Source organism: Myotis daubentonii, chromosome 14, assembly GCF_963259705.1.
Source record: "Myotis daubentonii chromosome 14, mMyoDau2.1, whole genome shotgun sequence".
Classification (NCBI taxonomy): Eukaryota; Metazoa; Chordata; class Mammalia; order Chiroptera; family Vespertilionidae; genus Myotis; species Myotis daubentonii.
The window spans coordinates 36,865,257-36,886,799 of NC_081853.1; the positions used below are offsets into that span (position 1 = coordinate 36,865,257).

The following is a 21,543-nucleotide window of genomic DNA, read 5'->3' on the forward strand; positions in this document are numbered from 1 at the left end:
TTTTAACCAAAGTCACCTCTCCGAGAAAGGTTGAATCCCCAGGTAGGGATTTTCCCCTGAAGTTAGGGAGGGAATAAAACCCCTCAACTAAGTGCCAGGCGGGTAATTAATCCCTTTAACTACGAACAATCATGCTTAAACTACATAATCTTTTCTCCCTGGAATGGAGATAAGAAACGCCCTAACCTTTGTAATAGAGATTGATAGGATTGAATCAACTGGTATAAATACAGTTGTAACAAGACAGAAACACTCAGAACTTAGAACAGAATCAAGAAGACAGAACCTACACGGAGCCTAGAGACAGAAGAACTTCGCTGGAGAGAGCATGCCGGAGGATCCTGGAGAGGGACTGGCCTCAGAGCCTAGAGACAGAGCCTAGCGGGAGAACATGGCAAGGGATCCTGGACTGAACCTGACTACAGAGATTGGCAGGAGAACCTGACTGGAACCTGGACACAGAACTCAGAACACAGAACTAAGGACACAGGGCTTGGAAGACAGGACCAAGAGAGACAGAGCCTAGGCACAGAACCTACACAGAACGTTCTCTAGAGACAGAAGAACTTCGCTGGCGAGAGCATGCCGGAGGATCCTAGACAGGGACTGGCCTTGGAGCCTGGAGGCAGAGCCTGGCAAGAGATCAACTGAACACTGTCTCCATGCCCTTCCTTCTTCGCCGACTCCGTCCACACCTTTGGGGACCCCTGGACCCGCTGGGGTTGGACCCCGGCAAGCAGGGCTCATGGCTGGCGAGTGCAGCTGTGGTGGCAGGAGCCTCTCCAGCCTCCGCAGCAGCACTAAGGATGTCCAACTGTCTGCTCCATGGGGTGCGGGCCTAAGCAGAAAGTTGGACATCGCCTAAGGGCTCCCAGACTGTGAGAAGGCACTGGCTGGGCTGCGGGACACCACCACCCCTTACCCCCCTGAGTGGATGAATTTTGTGCACTGGGCCTCTAGTATTTCCTATAAACTGGTAGTTAGGTCTAAAGATCTAATCAGATTCAGGCTCAACTTTCAACAAAGTTCTTTATGGGCAGCACGATGGTTTTAGTACATGTTTACAAATTGTTTGGCATGCTTTCCATAAAAAGTTGAGTCAAACTCCCCTCCATTTGAATATGTGCTGGCCTTCATGATGGCTTCTTCCAGAGAATGCAGCATAGCGTCTGCCTGGTTCTCCATCTGGACACATCCTTGGAACCCAGACACCATGCTGCTAGGAAGAGAAGCAGCTACATGGAAGGGCTGTGTAGATGTGTTGGAGCCATAGCTCCAGAGAAGGTCTTTGCTGAGAGCCAGCTTCAACAGCCAGCCATGTATGTGAGCAAGTATTCAGAAATTCCAGCCCCTAACCTTTAAGCTGGCCTAGCCAACACCACGTGGAACAGAGACAAACTGTCCTGCTCACACCTGCCCAAGTTATAGATGCATCAACAAAATAAATTATGCTGTTGTTTTAAGCTTTGGGGTGGTTTACAATGCAGCAATAAATAACTGGTGTAGTCGGTGTGTACAATTCTATCAGGAGGCATGTACTGTTAACTTATCTCTCCTTTTATGATGCTGGCAACCACGGATAAGCATTACCTAGGTCCATTAATTCACTAAAGGTTATAAAATGGTAAGACTATGATTTTATCATTTTTCCTTTATTACCTAAAATACATATATAAATAAAAATTCCCCTTCATCAATGTTTAGTTACCCTGAAGTATAGATCATCATAATTTTGGAAAATTTTATTGATTTCCAATAATTTACTCATAAATACTTGTGGACATAAAAGATCTATAAATGACAGAATGGCTGCTAATTCTGTCACAAAAGTTTTTTTTATGACAACCAGACTATTCGATTTCTCTTTCGGATACGTTTTCATGTGACTGTAGAGTATGGGAATGAATCAGGAAGTGAGAGATGGAGGAGGACTAAACACCAACTCTAGAGCCCCAAAACCAGGATCCCAGGTACCTGATGGGAGTTAACTGGAAAGACATTCAATAAAGCAACTGTCTTCATAAAACAGAAAGACAATAAAGGGAAGCCAGGCAAGTATCTGGCTGTCTATAAGGAAGAGTTTCTCAGACAACAAAGAGATGAAAAGAGTATTTCCTAAGCAAGAAAAGGGTTAAGAAAAGAGTGAAATGATAAAGGGCTTTGTCACTGCATTATAGTACATAATTAGGTAATTAGAAGTATTAAAACAGACAAAGCATTGGGCCCAGATGAATTACTGAAGATGCAAGTATTCAATAAGATGCCCCAAGGGAGAAAGTAAAGCCCTTGGTGAAGGTTTATAATCATGCAGTAGGACAGAGAAGCACAGAAGGACTTGGAGGAACAATAACCGATGTTATGCCCATACTTCAAAAATAGAATTCCAGAGCAAGCATTCATCCAAAATTTAAAATGAGTGGATGAAAACTCCCTAGAATACTATTAAACACCAAAATAACTACAATACATTACTCTGGTTTATTGTTTTATTATAGAAAAGCTGAAAAATCAAGCAAAAACCATACAGGAACAGTTTGATATAGAATGAACCCACACACTCCAGATACTTTTTCTTTCTGTGCTCCCTCTACTTTGGTTGATGATTTCACCATTCTCCCTATTCAAACAAATCTCCTTTCTTGTCATCTCAGGCACACAGCTGGATTTAATTCCCCAGTGTCCTTTTCAGGTAGCTGTGGCCCTGCCTCAGTGCTAGTCAATGGAATGAGAGTAGAAGTGATGTGTAACCCCCAAACTCATCCCCCAACCCCAGTGAGGGCCCATAGACCTTTCCCCTTACAGCTGGATAGAATGGAAAAAGGTCATCTGGGCGGCCTGGGAAGCTACATGTGGATTGTGGTATTTTAAAAATATATCTGAAAATTCTTGGATCATTTGGTCTGGGGAAAGTATCCCCTGGAGATGGACACTTAAGCAGCCCTATGGAGATACCCACATGGAAAGGAAGCCATGCTGGTCCTCCAGCCTGGTCAGGCCTTTCAGATGACTGCAGCTCCAGCTGAAACCTGACTGCAATTTCTTGATACCCCTAAGCCAGAAGCTTCCAGCTAAACTGCTCCCAAACTCCCGACATACAGCAAGTATGAAATAAATAATTATTGTTTAAAGTTACTAAGTTTTGGTTGACTTATATAGTAGCAATAGATAACTAACATAGGTTTTGATACCTGAAATTGGGGTATTGCTAAAAAGCATAAGGTGTGTGATAGATCTGTCTATGGAATTGAACAGAAGCTCCAAAGACCTTGCATAAAGCATCAGTGAAAGACCAAAGGGTGTGAATGAGATTGTTAGCAAAAGACAGACACAGCCCAGGAGGAGCTGGCTGACAGAGAAGGCTTAAATAAAAGTGGGGTGTGGACGAAAGGGGCCACATGCTAACCTGACAAACTCAGGGAAGACCTGCATGGCGGTCTTGCAAACTCAGAGACCTAAAGTAACCACAAAGGATGGTCTGAAATTAAACTTTAACTAAAAGCAGTTATGGTGGGTAGTTACATCCTAGGCCAGTATCTTCACTGACAAGGTCCAACCTTTACCTTAACTGAGCCTATCTGTCTTTTTTCATCTATGATAACATATTCTTGAAATGTCTGTGTAACTTGTAACTTCCCTTTTTCCAGACCCCTTGGGGGTCCTCACAACCTAATGTGCCTGGGTGCCAGGACAGATACCACAGATTCCTTCATTGTTATATTAATTGTTGACTGTTAACTATTCTGCACCCACCTAAGTATGTGTCTATCATTTTACTTTTTATCCAATCCCAGAGGTTTCCTCCCTTTGCTTTCTCCCATCTCTCTATCACCAATGGATTTCATGAAACCCACCTACGTCCTCTCCTTTGATTGCAATGTATAAAAATAGATGAAAAAAACCCACCATTTTCTGGAGCATTATCCCAATCCGTTGAGATAATGCTTCTGGGCAATTGTCGACAGTTTGGCTCAAATAAACTCACAAAAATTCTTTACAGGTTTGAATGTTTTTATGTTGACAGGGGAAAACATACAGGGAAAACATTCCTTATTATGTAGTGGCAACATGGCAATCCTTAGTTGTAAGGAAAATAGAAAACATACCTAATAAACTGGGGATCTAACTAAGGAGCAATCCAGCCAGAGTGTTGAAGGTGCTGCTTGGTTTATACCTGTTACTTATAATAGAATGAAAGAAGCAAAGGAAGAACTGCACAACAAAAAGGAGCTAGGACTTGCTGGGTTTAAAAGAAAACATTTTCTTATTCTCAGCCTCTCTAGTCAGCAATTTGTGCTAATATTAAGACACTGCTTTTGGACAAATATCAAATCTAAAAACAAAATTAAGGATGTGAACGTACAATCCTTTGTTAAGATCTCAGTAAAGGGATGCCCTAGAGCAGCGGTCGCCAACCTTTTTTGGACCTCACAGACCACAAGTGGTCCACGGACCACCAGATGGCAACCGCTGCCTTAGAGAGCCTTTCTGTCTGACAAGATGCCCTGATGCCCTGTAACGATTTAAAAAGCATGCCTCTCAGAGCCTTCAGCACTTAGATGTCAGGGATGTTACTAAACATCCAACACCACACCCACAGCTGCTCACAACAAAGAATTAATTGGTCCATAATGTCAATAATCCCAAGGCTAAGAAACTCTGCATTAGAGTACATGAACACAGAGGGCAGAAACAGCATCTATTTATTTAATATTTAATCGCCACCTCCTTCTGAATAAGATTTGAGGTAAGTCACTCATGTTTCTGTCTCCTGTTTTCTTCTCAGAGTGCTTTGCATACAGAAGGTATCTGATAAACTGAAAAAGTGCTGAATCCAAGTAAACACGGTTGACATAAAATATGATAGAGTAGTGAGTAGTAAGACCTAGAGTTCGAGGTATTATTTCTATTTTGGCCATTAACAAGTTATATTTTCCTCAGTCATATTCTTTCTGAACTTTAACTTTTCACATTTGCAAAACAAAAGGATTTACTACTAGATGACTACCAGTGACACAAATGCCTATTATGGGTGCCAGGCATTAGGGAAAATGAAGATACAAAACATAAGAACTAAGTACTCAAGAAACCTAGGAGAGAAAATAGACATTTTACAGATATTTCTAAGGAATGAAAATAAAAATAAAAATGTGTGTGATCTATAAAAGAACAGAAGAGACTCAACTTCTTTATGAAAATCCTTAACTAATAGCACAGTAGCTCATACAGTAATTTCTCAAATAGTATTTGTTGAATGAATAAATAAATTGACAAATCTACCAACATATAAACCAATGAAAAATGAAAATTAAACCTATGGACTGAAAAAAAAATCTATGGATTGAGGGACTGGAGGTAGGGAACTGAAGTATACGAAAGGTCAGATCAGAGCACTGCAGTCTGTTTCTGTATTTAAAGACAAGAGAAACATATAGCTTTCATAGGCCAAAAACTAGTGGCGAACACTGATTTTAAAAAGGCAAAGGAAAGAAAGTAGGAATCTGTTGTGATGATAAGTGGTAGAATATAGCTGAGGAGGATCGCAGAAAAATCTCCAAAAGTCTAAATGGAAGGGAGGAGTTCGAAATCACCAGACAGGTGAGAAGATGAAGCGGAAGGTTCGGATAGCAGGAGATATCAAACAGTGCAGGAGAAAGGGCAAGTGGGGCTGGAGTTTCAGGAGGTTGTATGTGTCACCATGGAAACAGAGGCTTCCATCAAACATTCTTTCTAGTTCTCCAATGCCCTGAGTTACAGAGCAAGCCCTCTCTCCCACTGACTCCCCTTCTCAAAAATGCCGGAAGCCGGTCCATCCTTGCTGCTTGACACAGTCACTGCAGAGAAGAAACATCTGCACCGCCGACTCCGTCCGCACCTTTGGGAGCCCCTGGACCTGCTGGGGCTGGACCCCAACACAAAAACAACCCACTTTTAATTCATAAAGGTGAAAAATCAGGGAAATATATAATATACAGGGTGTCCCCAAAAATGTATACATAATGTCTATAGATTCTATTACATTTTGAAAATGAAATGTATTTTAAGCACTGCCTTTATAATAATTCAAAGTGTGTATCCATTTTGGGGACACCCTGTATGTATGTGTATATACAGACATACGTATTTTAAGTGAAACACTCATTTACCCTTGAAGTAATAAAGTTGTTTCAATTCCAAATCTGCATGAAGTTCTCAGAACGCTGTCATGCTGTGGACTGGCTATGCCTATCAGGACTATTTCAGGATGAGGCACTACTTTACTGCCTCGCACACTTTACTTTTTAACATTCGCATCATCAATATTGAGCCCACAACTATAAACAGTGCTAAAAACATGGCTTAATCTGAAGTAGGGGGATCTCAACAGCCAACACTCTTCTGGTCAGCAGCTCGGGCTGACAGACTGTACCGCTGGTACTCGTACCACTGCTCCAAGTTCTGAAGACTTGGAGCCTCAGGATGCTAATTAAGCACTACAATGCACAGTCTGCAGCAAATACACCTACGTTTTCACTCAAATACTAATTTTTTTTAAAAAATATTGAATATTCCATAAATTGGAATAAATGTGCAGTATGAATGTGCATGCTTAAGTGGAACAGAAATGGGAAAAAATACACATTAAAAACAGAAGCAGTACAGGAAAATACATATTTCTAAATAAATACATGCAGCCGTAATAATCAATATTTTGTTGTTACCTTAAATGTTGTCAAATGAGGAAGGACTATAGGCCATTTGACAGAAGAATTGTTTCTTATATTCCTGAAAATCTGTTTCCCCCCTCTTTAATATTTAAGAAACACACACACAGGTTGCCGACAGCTCTCAGAGAGCGGCTTGTGTTGTAGTTTTCACTTTCTCGGCTGTGAACAAGTGCATATGCGAGGGCTGGTCGTGCATGCACAAGCGTGTACTCTGCCTGCGTTAAATAAAACCACAACACAACACCAAGTGCATCCACTCGTTCGTGTGTGCCTGCAGTCCACCTCGAGGAGACTGCAAATATAAATACAAGCTGCTATTTTGGTGCGATCACACGAAGATGGCAGCTTGTGTGTTTTTTTCTCTCTAACATTTTAACACTGGGCAGATTGTCTGCATTAACACACACCCAAATCAATTCTGCTCTGAAACTGCTTATAAAATCTCCCTTCCCAGAGGAATTTCTTCTTTATTTAAGTAAAAAATGGGCTTGGAGGAAGCTGTATAGAGATACCAACATTGAGGACAACTTACATTTATAAAGTGTGACAATCTTGTCACTTTACAGAGCACTGACAGTATTCCTCCCAACGTGGGAACTATGCAGAAGATGCACTTTAAACAAGAAAAAAAATCAACAAGTTCACTTTGTAAAAGCACTTCTGTATGTCAGTAATATAGAAGAAATTTTCAAAGAAGTCTAATTTTAAGCTGCCTACTATAACATAATAACTAAAATTGACCAAAAACTCAGATAAGACTTGTATACTACAAAAATTCATGGCTTCTTAAGGGCAGAGAAAGGAAAAATAAAAGCAAATATTTAGCATAGGCCACATCTAAAAGTTCACTATCAATAAAAAAGAAAATGCAGACATTCATATCATATACTGTACAAAAATATAACATTGAGTTCGCCACAGTGCTGTCCAACAGAACTGTCTATAAAAAAAAGTTCTATATCTATGCTGTCCCATACAATAGCCATTAGCACTTGAAATATGCCTACTATGAATGAAGAAGACTTCATAAAAATGTTTTAATCTTAGTTAATTTAAATTTAATAGTCACATGAGCCTGGTGGGTACCAAATTGGATAGCACACATCTATAGTTTTAAAGAGAATTTCAGCGATTACTAATGAAACCACAAAATATCAAATGAGGAGCTAAAAATAACTGAGGAGACACAGCTGCTTAAATAGATTGTTAGAAGCTTTATAAAAACTATAAACAAAAGGAAACACTAATTTGAGAAAGTTGGATCTTTACAGATCTGACCATAATATAGAGATTAAGTAGGAAGGAATGGATTTAACTGATAAATGAGCTGCCTGAAGTGCTAACTGCAATAATCCTACAATAACCAGAAACAAAAGACCAAACATTGAAGGTGAAGAGTAGCACATCCAATAGGCAATCAGATAAACTTTTAAATAGAGTCAAAGTTACAATGATAAAAGTAAGTTAAATAATTTTAATCATTTAACTGAAGGAAAAAGGAGAACACATCTGAAGAAAAGAAGATACTATTTGGCAATGGCTTATAAATATGTTAATTTGCAAATGATGTTATAGACACTATAAATATACTTTTAGAATAAACCTTGACAGACCAAATAACAGACTTCTATGGCATCTAATATGGAAATGATATTTTATTTCAAACTCATTACTTCCCATCATCTTAAATATTACTGTGTTTTATCTAATGTTTCAGCCTTTGAAGCATGGCAAATTGGATTGGAATGGGCGATTCAGGTTCTGAATCAGAAACACTGTAAAATGGAACTCCTGGATTTACCTTTTTATCAGTTTTTTTCAGAAATAAAAATGAGGAGAGTAACAACCTCATTAGGTTTAGATAAAGTATAATTAATTGAAATGAATATGAAACCCTTTGAGGCAAAAAAGAGTTAGTAGAATAAAAATAGGTTAAAATTAGGTGAATGAAGATAATATTTAATATAGTGACATATTCAATAATAATGCAACAATGCAGCTTGTGAGATGAAATTATCTTATTTAAACTCAGAACAGCAGGCTGATAGTTACTTTTTTAAGTGTGCTTATTTATATCTCTCATAAACATCAACTTGACTCTATAACAGTGAGACAAAACAGCATTAGTCCATGCCCTCCACGGGCTTACTGTTAGGTTTCAAAGAGGAGATGGGCTACCACCAGAGCTCTTGTACATACTGTTTCTATCACACCACCAGTTAATTTGAGCTGTAACTTTTTTGGCTGCTTTCTCTATTAGATTCTGAGCTTTTTAAGGGTCCTTGCCATATTTATCTTGGCATCTCCAGTGCCTGGCTCCCAGAGGAGATTAGAGTCAATGCATTGACTATATTGGCAGATTGAATACCTTGGCAGGTCTAAATAAATAGAAAAGCCTCAACAAAATTAAGTAAATCATCAAAAAGTTATTAAGAAAATTCTACTAGAACATAGAATAGGCATAAGTTATTTCCAATTGTAAAGAATGGAAAATGCTCCATTAACAGGTTGGTGATGAACTCAGGCTTTGAAGATTGAACTGTCAGGAATCCAACAGGGAGGAGTGGGTTAGTAGCATTCCCAAGGACAAGTAATGCAAAACACGGAAAGCACAAAACCTGTTCAGGGACTTGTGCCACAGCACTGGCGTAAAAGGGAATTGTGGAGGGACTTCCAGTTTCTGGTCCTCCATATAAGGAGTCTGGACATAGCTACTCCATCCTAACAAGTAAAAAGCTGAGAAGACTAAGAACCAATTACTCTTCTTGGATCCATAAGAATGGGGAAGACACATGGCAAACTGTTATCCCCAAGACTGGAGAGACAGACAGGCAAATACAGGGAGTCATAGCTTGTTAGAGAGACTCACTAGTGGGAACCAGTGTGGGTAGGAAAATCTGAACTTTAACTGATGAATTACTGAGCTCAGTGTGAACAACTCTGAGAGTCAAAAACTCCAGGTGGACCTGTCATAAAGGGGCCTCACAATATTGTGAGATCTACTGCCAGGAGCTGGACCAGGTTCCCACAGTAGTATAAGAGAAAAATCACCCCCGCACCACAGCCCCCCAGCTTCAATCAAAGGGAAGGGAAAAGGAGCCAATGTGAACACAGCACACTGTTCTTCTTAACAAGGCCAATTAAAAGACAGATTGTCAGCATGAATAATAATAAAAAAAGACCCAAGTATATGTTACCTACAAGAAATCCATTTTAAATATAAAGACACATGTAGATTAAAAGCAAATGGATAGAGAAAAACATACCATGCAACACTAATTACAAGATAAAAAAGAGCATTACATAATAATAAAGGGGTCAATTATCCAAGAGACAAAACAATCCTTATTATGTATGAACCTAAAAAAATAGCATCAAACTATGTAAGGAAAGAACTACTAAAATTACTAAGAGAATCCACTTCCATGGTTGGCAATTTTAACACCCTACAATCAGATGGACAGTTCTGAATCACCAATTAGCTGAATATAACTGACGTCTATACACTACTTTATCAAACGACATCAGAATACACATTCTTCTCAAGCTCACGTGGAACATTCATAAGACAGACCACATTCTGGACCATAAAACACACCTTAACATATGTGGCAGAATAGAAGTCAAACAATGTCTGATCTCAGACCAGAGATCAATAATAGAAAGATAAGTGAAATCCTAAAAGGGAGCTGTGTGTCTGTGTTAGTCCATTCTTCTGCAGACCACAGGGAGAGTCATGGAACCTTTAAGATGAAGCAAGTGGAGAACTTGGCTGGAGAACCTGGCTAGAGAACCTGGCTAGAACCTAGTTGGAGAACCTGGCTAGGCTGCTGATCAACTGAACGCTGTCTCCGTGTCATTCCTTCTTCGCCAATTCCGTCCACATCTTTGGGAACCCCTGGACCTGCTGGGGTTGGACCCCAACAAGGGTGGTGCGAAGCTCCCACTGCACACAGCCCAGGCCCACGCAACTTGACGTTTGAACCATGTGGAGATAGTCAGAATGGGGAGACAACACAACTCCCAGAGGAAAGAAAATGAGGAGTCGCCAAGAAAAGAGACTAATGAAATTGAAGCATGCAACATGACAGAAAAAGAATTCAACATGACAGAAAAAGAATTCAGAGTAATGGTTGTATAATTCATTCACCAGATGGATGAGAAAATCAACAACCTATGCAAGAATCAGGAAGAAATGAAAAGTGATATAGCTACAATCAAAAATACCCTGGAAGGTTTCAACAGTAGACTAGAAGAAGCAGAGGACCGAATTATTGAGTTAGAAGGTAGAGAAACTAGCTCAATCCGAACAGCAACTGGAGAAAAAAATTAAAAAGCAGGAGGAGAGCCTAAGGGAGCTTTGGGACAACATGAAACAAAGTAACATACGCATAATTGGGCTGCCAGAAGGACAAGAAGAGCAGCAAGGATTAGAAAATCTATTTGAAGAAATAATAACAGAAAACTTCCCACATATGGAAGAAAAAAGTTACACAAGTACAGAGAGTCCCAAGCAAGATGAACCCCAAAAGACCCACACCAAGACACATCATAATAATGATGGCAACTGTACATGACAAAGAGAGAATCTTAAAGGCTGCAAGGGAGAGACAGAGAGTTACCTACAAAAGAGCCCCCATTAGATTATCAAATGATTTCTCAACAGAAACACATCAAGCTAGAAGGGAATGGAAGGAGGTATACAAAGTGTTGCAAAGCAAAGGACTGAATCCATGAATACTCTATCCAGCAAGACTATCAATCAAAATTGAAAGGGAAATCAGGAGCTTTGCAGACAAAAAAAGGCTAAGGGAGTTTATCACTACCAAGCCAGCAATACAAGAAATGCTAAAGGGAATGCTGTAAAAAGAAGAAATATAAAGGTAAGAAAGAACACAGGCACAAAAATAGAAATGACTACAAGCAAGTACCTTTCAATAATAACATTAAATGTAAACGGACTAAATGCTCCAATCAAAAGACATCGAGTGGCTGAATGGATAAAAAGACATGACCCATATATATGCTGTCTATAAGAGACTCACCTCAGAACAAGGGACTCACACAGACTGAAAGTGGAGGGATGGAAAAATATCTTTCAGGCAAATGGAAATGAAAAATAAAGCCGGGGTAGCAATACTTATATCTGACAAAATAGACCTCAAAGTGAAGGCTATAACAAGAGATAAAGAAGGCCACTTCATAATACTAAAGGGATCTATACAACAAGAGGATATAACCCTGATAAACATATATGCACCGAATGCAGGAGCACCCAAATACATAAAAAAAACTCCTGGAACATTTCAAGGGAGAGATCAACAACAACCCAATCATAGTAGGGGATTTAAACACACCACTGACATCACTGGATAAATCCTCTAGAAAAAAAATCAGCAAAGAAACAGCAATCCTAAATGACTCACTAGATCAGATGGACTTAATTAACATCTTCAGAACATTTCACCCCAAAGCCACGGAATATACGTTCTTCTCAAGTGCACATGGGACATTTTCAAAAATAGACCACATAATGGGTCACAAGCAAAGCCTCCCAAATTCAAGAAGATTGAAATCATACCAAGCATCTTCTCAGACCACAATGGCATAATATTATAAATAAACTACAATAAAAACAATACAAAAAACTCAAACACTTGGAAGCTGAATAGCATGCTACTAAATAATGATTGGGTTACCAATGAGATCAAAGAAGAAATTAAAAACACCCTGGAAACTAATAATCAAAAATCTATGGGACACAATGAAAGCAGTCCTGAGAGGGGAGTTTATAGCACTACAGGCCTACCTCAAAAAACAAGAAAAAATGATAGTAAATCATCTAACTCTAAACTCAAAGAATTAGAAAGAGAGCAAAAAGAAAAGCCCAGAGTGAGCAGAAGAAAGGAGATAGTAAAGATCAGAGCAGAGATAAATGACATAGAGACCAAAAAGACAATACAAAAGATCAATGAAACCAAGAGCTGGTTCTTTGATAGGATAAACAAGATTGATGAGCCTCTAGCCAGGCTCACCAAGAAGCAAAGAGAGAGGACTCAAATAAACAAAATCAGAAATGAAAGAGGCGAAATAACAACAGACCCCACAGAAATTCAAAGAATTGTTAAAAAATACTATGAACAACTCTACTCTAACAAACTAGACAATCTGCAGGAAATGGACATATTCCTAGAAAAATACAATCTTCCAAAACTCAATCCAGAAGATTCTAAAAATCTCAATAGGCCAATAACTATGGAAGAAATTGAAGCAGTCATCAAAAAGCTCCCAGCAAACAAAAGCCCAGGACCAGACAGCTTCACAGGGGAGTTTTACCAAACATTCAAGGAAGAACTAAAACCTATCCTCCTCAGACTATTCCAAAAAATGCAAGAGGAAGAATAACTTCCCAGCTCATTCTATGAAGCCAGCATCACCCTAATACCAATACCAGACAGAGACAACACAATGAAAGAGGATTACAGGCCAATATCCCTCATGAACATAGATGCCAAAATTCTCAACAAAATTCTTGCAAATCGGATCCAGCAATACATCAGAAAGATCATACACCATGACCAAGTAGGTTTTATCCCAGGGATGCAAGGATGGTACAATATCTGCAAATCAATAAACATGATACATCACATAAACAAATTGAGAGATAAAAATCACATAGTCATATGAATTGACGCAGAAAAAGTATTTGACAAAATTCAACACCCTTTCTTGATAAAAACTCTCAGCAAGGTAGGAATAGAAGGATCATACCTCAACATAATAAAAGCCATATATGACAAACCTACAGCCAACATCATACTCAATGGGCAAAAACTAAGAACAGGAATGAGACAGGGATACCTCCTCTCACCACTCCTGTTCAACATAGTACTCGAAGTACTAGCCATTGTGATCAGAAAAGAAGAAGAAATAAAAGGCATCCAAATTGGAAAAGAAAAAGTAACACTGTCCTTATTTGCAGATGACATGATACTATACATAGAAAACCCTAAAGACTCCATCAAAAAATTATTAGAGTTAATAAATGAATTCGGCAATGTAGCGGGATACAAAATTAATGCTAAGGCATTTCTTTACACCAATAGTGAACTTACAGAAAGGGAGACTAAAAGAGCAATCCCATTTACCATCGCACCAAAAAAATTAGCATACCTAGGAATAAATTTAACTAAGGAGGTAAAAGACTTATATGCGAAAAACTACAGGACACTGAAAAAAAAGAGATAGAGGAAGACATAAACAGATGGAAGAACATACCGTGTTCATGGACTGGTAGAATCAACATCATCAAAATGTCCATACTACCCAAAGCAATCTATAGATTCAATGCAATCCCCACTAAATTACCAACAGCATATTTCACAGATCTAGAACCAACGTTTCAAAAATTCATCTCTAATAAAAAAAGACCTCGAATACCTGCAGCAATCCTGAGAAAGAAGAACAAAGTAGGAGGGATCTCAATACCAGATATCAAGCTGTATTACAAAGCCACTGTTCTTAAAACAGCTTGGTACTGGCACAAGAACAGACATATAGATCAATGGAACAGAATAGAGAACCCAGAAATCGACCCAAACCACTATGCCCAACTAATATTCGACAAAGGAGGCAAGAGCATACAATGGAGTCAAGACACTCTCTTCAATAAATGGTGTTGGGAAAATTGGACAGATACATGCAAAAAGATGAAACTAGACCACCAACTCACACCATTCACAAAAATAAACTCAAAATGGATAAAGGACTTAAACGTAAGACGGGAAACCATAAAAATACTAGAGGAATCCACAGGCAGCGAAATCGCAAACATGCCGAAGGAATTTTTCTCTGATACTGCTCCTAGGGCAATGGAATCTAAAGAGAAAATAAACAAATGGGACTACATCAAAATAAAAAGCTTTTGCACAGCAAAGGAAACCATCAACAAAACAACAAGAAAGCCCACTGCATGGGAGAACATATTTGCCAATGATATCACCGATAAGGGTTTAATCTCCAACATTTACAGGGTACTCATGCAACTTAACAAAAGGAAGATAAACAATCCAATCAAAAAATGGGCAACGGACCTAAATAGACACTTTTTGAAAGAGGACATACAGAAGGCCGAAAGACATATGAAAACATGCTCAAAGTCACTACTTAATACGAGAGATGCAAATCAAAATGACAATGCGGTATCATCTCACACCTGTCAGAATGGCTATTATCAACAAATCAACAAACAACAAGTGTTGGAGAGGATGTGGAGAAAAAGGTACCCTTCTGCACTGCTGGTGGGAATGCAGACTGGTGCAGCCACTGTGGAGAACAGTATGGAGTTTCCTCAAAAAATTAAAAATGGACTCCCATTTGACCCAGTGATCCCACGTCTAGGAATATATCCCAAGAAGCCAGAAACACCAATCAGAAAGGATATATGCACCCCTATGTTCATAGCAGCACAATTCACCATAGCTAAGATTTGGAAAGAGCGTAAGTGCCCATCAGCAGATGAGTGGATTAAAAAACTGTGGTACATCTACACAATGGAATACTACGCTGCGGTAAAAAAGAAGGAATCCTTGCCATTTGCAACAGCATGGATGGAACTGGAGAGCATTATGCTTAGTGAAATAAGCCAGACAGAGAAAGATAAATACCACATGATCTCACTCATTTGTGGAATATAGAGAACAACATAGACTGATGAACAGGGACAGATCCAAAGACAGAGAAACAGCGATCAGACTATCAATCCCCAGAGGAAAGTAGGGGAGGGTGTGGGTAAGGGGAAAAGATCAACCAAAGGACTCATATGCATGCATATAAGCCAAACCAATGGACACGGACAACAGGGGGATGAGAGTATGAGTTGCGGGGGAAGGTTGGGGGTTAATGGGGGGATGAACACACATTTGTAATACCTTAACCAATAAAGAAATTAAAAAAAAAAAAGATGAAGCAAGTATCATGACTAGAAATGTGCTTTGAGGAGGCAGGGCTATAACACGTGGATAATAGTGGAAAAGATAAGTAACAGATTCAAGAGAACAATAAACAAGAGACTCAAGGTGGGAGTTAAAAAGAACCTGAAACAGAGCAGTAAATATAAAACAGAACCGATGTGAGAAAACTACATATAATCACTCCCTACTCTGTATTTAAAAATATAAAATGTATACCCTCAACCCATCTACTTTTTTAAAAAATATATTTTATTGGTTTTTTACAGAGAAGAAGGGAGAGGGATAGAGAGTTAGAAACATCGATGAGAGAGAAACATCGATCAGCTGCCTCCTGCACACCCCCCACTGGGGATGTGCCCGCAACCAAGGTACATGCCCTTGAACGGAATCGAACCCGGGACCCTTTAGTCGGCAGGCTGACGCTCTATCCACTGAGCCAAACCGGTCAGGGCAACCCATCTACTCTAACCACCTTTAATAGTGCATCTTTAGTCTAAGTCACTAACATTACTCAACTTAGAATACTGCAATAGATTCATTCCTACCTCTATCTTCACCCCAATATCACAGCAGCCAGAATTATATTTTCAGATATCACAATCCTGCTCAATATCCTCTAATGGCTTCCCACTGCAATTGGAATGAATTCCAAACTCCTATCTGTGGTCTGTAGGACTGCTTGTCTGGAATTTGAGTTTCTCTCAATGTCTCTACTTAAATCACTTGCTTCCAGCCATACCTGCCTTCCCTTTGTTCCTCTAAATACTGAGTTTATTTTAACTGAGGGACTTTGCACCAGCTGTTCCCTCTTCCTAAAATGTTCTTCCCCTAGATATTCACATGACTGGCTTTTAAAATTTCTTTACATCTCACCTCAAATGTCATTTTCTCAACAATGCCTTTTCTGATCACTGTTCCTAAAGCAGCCATCCCCTCGAGCTCTCCTATTGCCCTTCTTTATTTCTTCACAGCAATTCCCTCCCTCTACAATTACCCTCTGTATCTATACACGATTATCTCACCCTCTACCCGCATGCGCTAAAATGGATATCCTGTGATAGCAGGACCTTGTCTGTCTTTTGTACCACTCTGCCCCCCACCCCCTCCAAAGGATCAGCCTGGAACAGTGTAGACATTCAATAAATAAACATTTAAAAAAACAAAATTCTTATCACAGATGCCAGTGACTGAGTAGCATCGTATAACATTCACTGAGCTGTACTTCCTTTCGTCTCCTATTGCATTACGAGCTGCCTTGCAGACTAAATTGAAAACCATGGATTTTAGATCACGTAGTGCTTTCTAGAGAGAATGTATTACCTAAAGTAGTAAAATTACTCAAGCTACTCAGCTTTTATGATTAGGCAATTTGGTGGCTTTACAATAAGACTGACAGTCTTACCCTACAAACAAAGTTACTTGCTACAAGATACATACATAGGCGACAAGGAAACTGAATATGGAGAGAGCCTTCTGGAAAAGAAGGTATGCAACCTCCCCACTTGTGCTATGGATTATAGGGCTTCCTAGCTGCTTTCCCTGAATCTTGGGTTTGCCAACTTAATTAAAATGTACCAGTGGAGATTAATTAACTTATATACATGCCATAAGAAAAATGCATAGAAAATATGAAACCAAATAGCTACAAGAACACAGCTTTCAAAAATAACACTTTCTAATAGCAAAGCAAAAATGTTTGAGCTAAGTAACCAAAATGATGAACAGACCCTCCAAAGCCACTTCCAGCTAGGTTTGGCTATCCGCATTTTATTTCCCCCCGTTTGCTGTTTCTTTTAGCCAATCTAGCACACCTGGCCTCTGAGTGTGTGCTTCTGCCCCATGGCACAGGTCCTCCACTTCCATCTAATAATGGTATGAACACTATCATCCTTATTAGCCACTTCAAGCTGAAGCGGTCAATTTTTCTAAGATAACTGCCAAGCATCTGAAAGAAAGAGGTACCTTTACTGCTGGGTTAGCAATATATACCTTGGATTTTGTTTTTAGAGACCTGTTTTACTGCCACTAATTACTTAAACTAGTTACTTAAATGACTGATGAGGAAACTTATTATTTTTGTTTTATTCACAAATGTTAATTGAATGCCTCCTGTGCATCAACACAATGGCCTTCTACTTTCCAAGACAATTATGGGAGCATTGCACATAGCTACCCTACACCTCTGAGTGGAGCTTCCCTGTAAGTGGTTACTTCTGGTAACTGGATAACTCAAGCTCATCAAAATGATCCCAAATCTCTATTCCCAAACCAATACTATTGCCAGCTTTCTAAGATTTTGTTGTGTTCTGAACTCAAGATTCCTCTGAATTTTTGAAGCAAATTTCATTTGTTAAATATGTAGAATAACCTTAAAAGTAGTCCATGTCATTTGATTATTCTGTTTGGATCTGGAAAGAGAGGAATAGCAGAAAACCAGAGGCCTTGACACTGTGACAAATCTAGTAGGAGTTGAACTAAGAGTAGGCAGACAGGCAAAGCTGCAGAAGGGCTTGGAAGAAGGCCCCAGAGATACTCCTGACTCTGTATACCTAGCTCATCCTAGACCCCAATGATTAAATCAAATTTACTAACATGTATGTGCTTTTTTATAGTTTAAAGTATAAACATATCTCATTTACTTCTATTACAAATATATTCATTTAACAACACTATGAGGTGATTGCTATTTTCCCCATTTTATAGAAAAGGACACTCAGGAGAAAGACATTCATTGAAAGTAACTTGCTCAAGATTACATCATATGTTGCTATAACTTACCCTAGGATCTTCTTACACAAATTCCATGTACTTCTCACTACAGTACTTCACCCAGAAAAATGAGGTCAATGTATAAAAGGTATGGATATTGACTCTGTGCTAAATAAGAAACTGCCTTTACACATGGTAAATACTGAGTAGACTGAGAGAAGAAATTGTTTCAAATCTCAATGGCTTAAAGAGGAAGGGAAATAAAGAGGGTAAAGTAATAGCAGTCATTTAAAAAAGTAATTTGGTTAGACAGGAATTCAAAGGTATAAAGCAAGAGAGAAATCTTTCTAGCAATATCTGTATTATGAATACATAATACAACCTTAATCAGAAGCACATGACTTAAAATAATTGTTAAAAATTGAAAAAATGATTAAATATTATTTTAAGAGTGTCAACATTATAAATATAATAGTTTATTTTGAAAAATGGAACACAGAAGTCTATATTTTAAGAATAGAAAATGAGTTATTATCAAAACTTGGCCAAAATAACTTTGTTATTAACATAAGGCTCCTCAATAGATTTTGGATTTTGCTAAAACACAGAGGTAATACTAATTTTAATTATTGAAAGTAATTTATAAATAGTTCTACATACGTTCTTGTGACATCTTGTTCAATCATCGATCGGAGTTCTTTATCTTGGAAGAATTTATTCCAAAGACTCTGAAATAAAGAGAACAACCTATTTAAAATAACCTCACACCTTTGTTTGACTTTGATGATCTCAATTAAATAATTTAAATGATTAAATTTAACCTTCTTTGAGTTATCATTTCACATTGCAGGTAAGAAACCTGAAACTGGAGCAATTTTATTAAATTCTAGTTTACTTTCAGACACATCCTTATTCTAACACCAATTTTTCCAGAGATATTATATACTAGAGGCCTGGTGCACAAATTCGTGCACCTGTGGGATCCAGCAGGCCTGCTCCGATGGAGGCCAATTGGGGGTGGGGCCAGTAGGGGGAAGGGGACTCGGGAGGTTGGCCAGCTGGCCCCCAGCCCTATTGGGGTGGGGGGGGGCAATCAGGGACAGCTGGCAGGGGGAGGGGCCACACCCTGTTGGCTGTCGCCCCAACCCCGAATGAGGTGGGGAGCTGATTGAGCTGGATCAGCTGGTTGGCCACAGCAGTGCACATCATAGCGACTGGTGACTCTGCCATTTGGTTGCTGGGCACATATATATATATTTAAATTATTTTCTGTTATCTATATAAAATGAACAATACTTTTACTACTATGTACCTGGTACTACCTCTAAACTAAAAAAAGTTCTACTTGGATTAGAGTAGGCCATAGCCTAACTGGTCCGACATGAACCTAACCTGAACTCCCAATGTTTTCTACAAACTTTGGTCTTCTAATTTAATAGTTTTTTGTTGTTGTTAATCCTCACCTGAGGATCTTTTTTCCATTGATTTTTAGAGAGAGATTGGAAAAGAGGGAGTAGGGAGGAAGAGAGAGGAAGAGGGAAACATCGACGTGAGAGAGAGACATTGATTGGCTACCTCCCACATGCCTCCTGACTTAGGCCTCCGCTGGTGAAAGTAGGTAATCGAAACAATGTATAACTCCAGCTCTGAGATCCCAGCTCGCTGAAAGCTGGTTTCTGGGTGTTTTTTTTTTGTTAAAATGTTTCAAACTGCCAGCTCAGCGGCCTGCAGTGGCAGGCAGGGAACGTTGGAATCCTCCATCACTGAAGCAAGCAAGCCTCATGTTCAGTTTAAGCTGCCTGGCTGCCGGTCGCCATCTTGGCTGTCAGTTAATTTGCAACTGCCCTTCCTTGCAGGCCTGGTCACCCCCAACTACCCTCCCCTGCTGGCCATCTTGTGTGTTGGAGTGATGGTCAATTTGCATATTACTCTTTTATTAGATAGGATAGATATGTATCAGGGGAAAATGCTAATGTTACATATTAACTAGAAAAAAAATTTCTATTAGTATGAACCTAGGAATTACAACAGTAATTAAAGAAACTATACAACACTTATAAAGAAGTAATTATTCCTAGTCTTCACGAGAATATGAGTGGAGGTAGGTCTAACCTTTTCCCTATCTTTAAAAACTTCTTCATGGAATCACTACAAATAGTTTCCTTTCTTCCTCTGAGTTAGTCCTACAAAGTGAACCCTTCTCTATTTCTATCATACAGGGAGGCTTTCCTACCGCTCCCTATGACACCCTTGATAAAACAGTTCCATCCTCATCCTTAGTTCTTAAAGACCCCCTTGGGAACTTCTCCTTTGTAGTGGCATTCCACAGATATGGATCATACACTTCCTCCAACACAGTATATATATAGAAGAGAAAATTTCCATGAGGTTTTAGGTAGGATATGGGGGTGAAAAAAAATAGTTGGTATGAAATAACTCTGCTTTTGTGGTAACTGATAACCAGTATGATAAACACGTGCTTATGTGCAAAAGAAGTTGCGATAAGAATAAATGCGAATTTTACCCCTTCATCCTGTGAAAGGGGATTATTGATCATCAGGTCCTGCTGGCCAACGACCTTCCTCGGGTTGGTGATGTGCTAGGGAAGAAAGAAAGAAAACAAGAGATCAGAGGCCACTGGACTTTAAAGCACACATTTGAAAACAATTATATTAATTAAAATGCAACTTACTATTTCTTTGATGTTGCTATACCATGCTCTTAATTCTTTAATTTTACTTATCCACTGATTTTTATCTTGAGGGAGAACACAAAGAAATAGCTGTCAAGAAGAAAAAAAACTTTTATAAAAATCATAAGAAGTGTGAAACTATGCCAAAGAGAATCACCTGAAAATTAAGATATTCATATTCCTGGCATTTCATATTTCTATCATCATTCTAATTCTCAATAAGTTTGGAAATATTTAAGAAATATATATTTGGATAATTCCAAATGTGAACAAAGGCCACCCTTGCCCCTAAGATCTCAAAAGCTACACCACAAAATGGAAGCAACCTTCTCTCCAGATATACATTAATAATGAACAAAAAAATTCACGAGGTTCAAGTGTGGTTCCGATTTTACAGTTCTAAATTGCTATGCCAGTGAAATGGAGAAGTTACTGTTTGGGGTAAGAGAGGACATTAACAGGCATA

The 21,543-nt window shown here is 38.9% G+C and overlaps 1 protein-coding gene across 6 annotated transcripts in view; it reads right to left on the minus strand.

Moving 5' to 3' along the window:
* TBC1D5 (TBC1 domain family member 5) overlaps positions 1 to 21,543 on the minus strand; it is a 457,482-nt gene that overhangs the window by 175,583 nt on the left and 260,356 nt on the right. For all 6 annotated transcript variants that reach the window (XM_059664053.1, XM_059664048.1, XM_059664051.1 and 3 more), the window contains 3 exons: positions 21,078 to 21,167; positions 20,910 to 20,984; positions 19,046 to 19,113 (listed from right to left, as the gene is read on the minus strand). In XM_059664053.1, the coding sequence (XP_059520036.1) occupies positions 19,046 to 19,113; positions 20,910 to 20,984; positions 21,078 to 21,167 (233 nt within the window). The remainder of the gene's footprint in view (positions 1 to 19,045; positions 19,114 to 20,909; positions 20,985 to 21,077; positions 21,168 to 21,543) is intronic.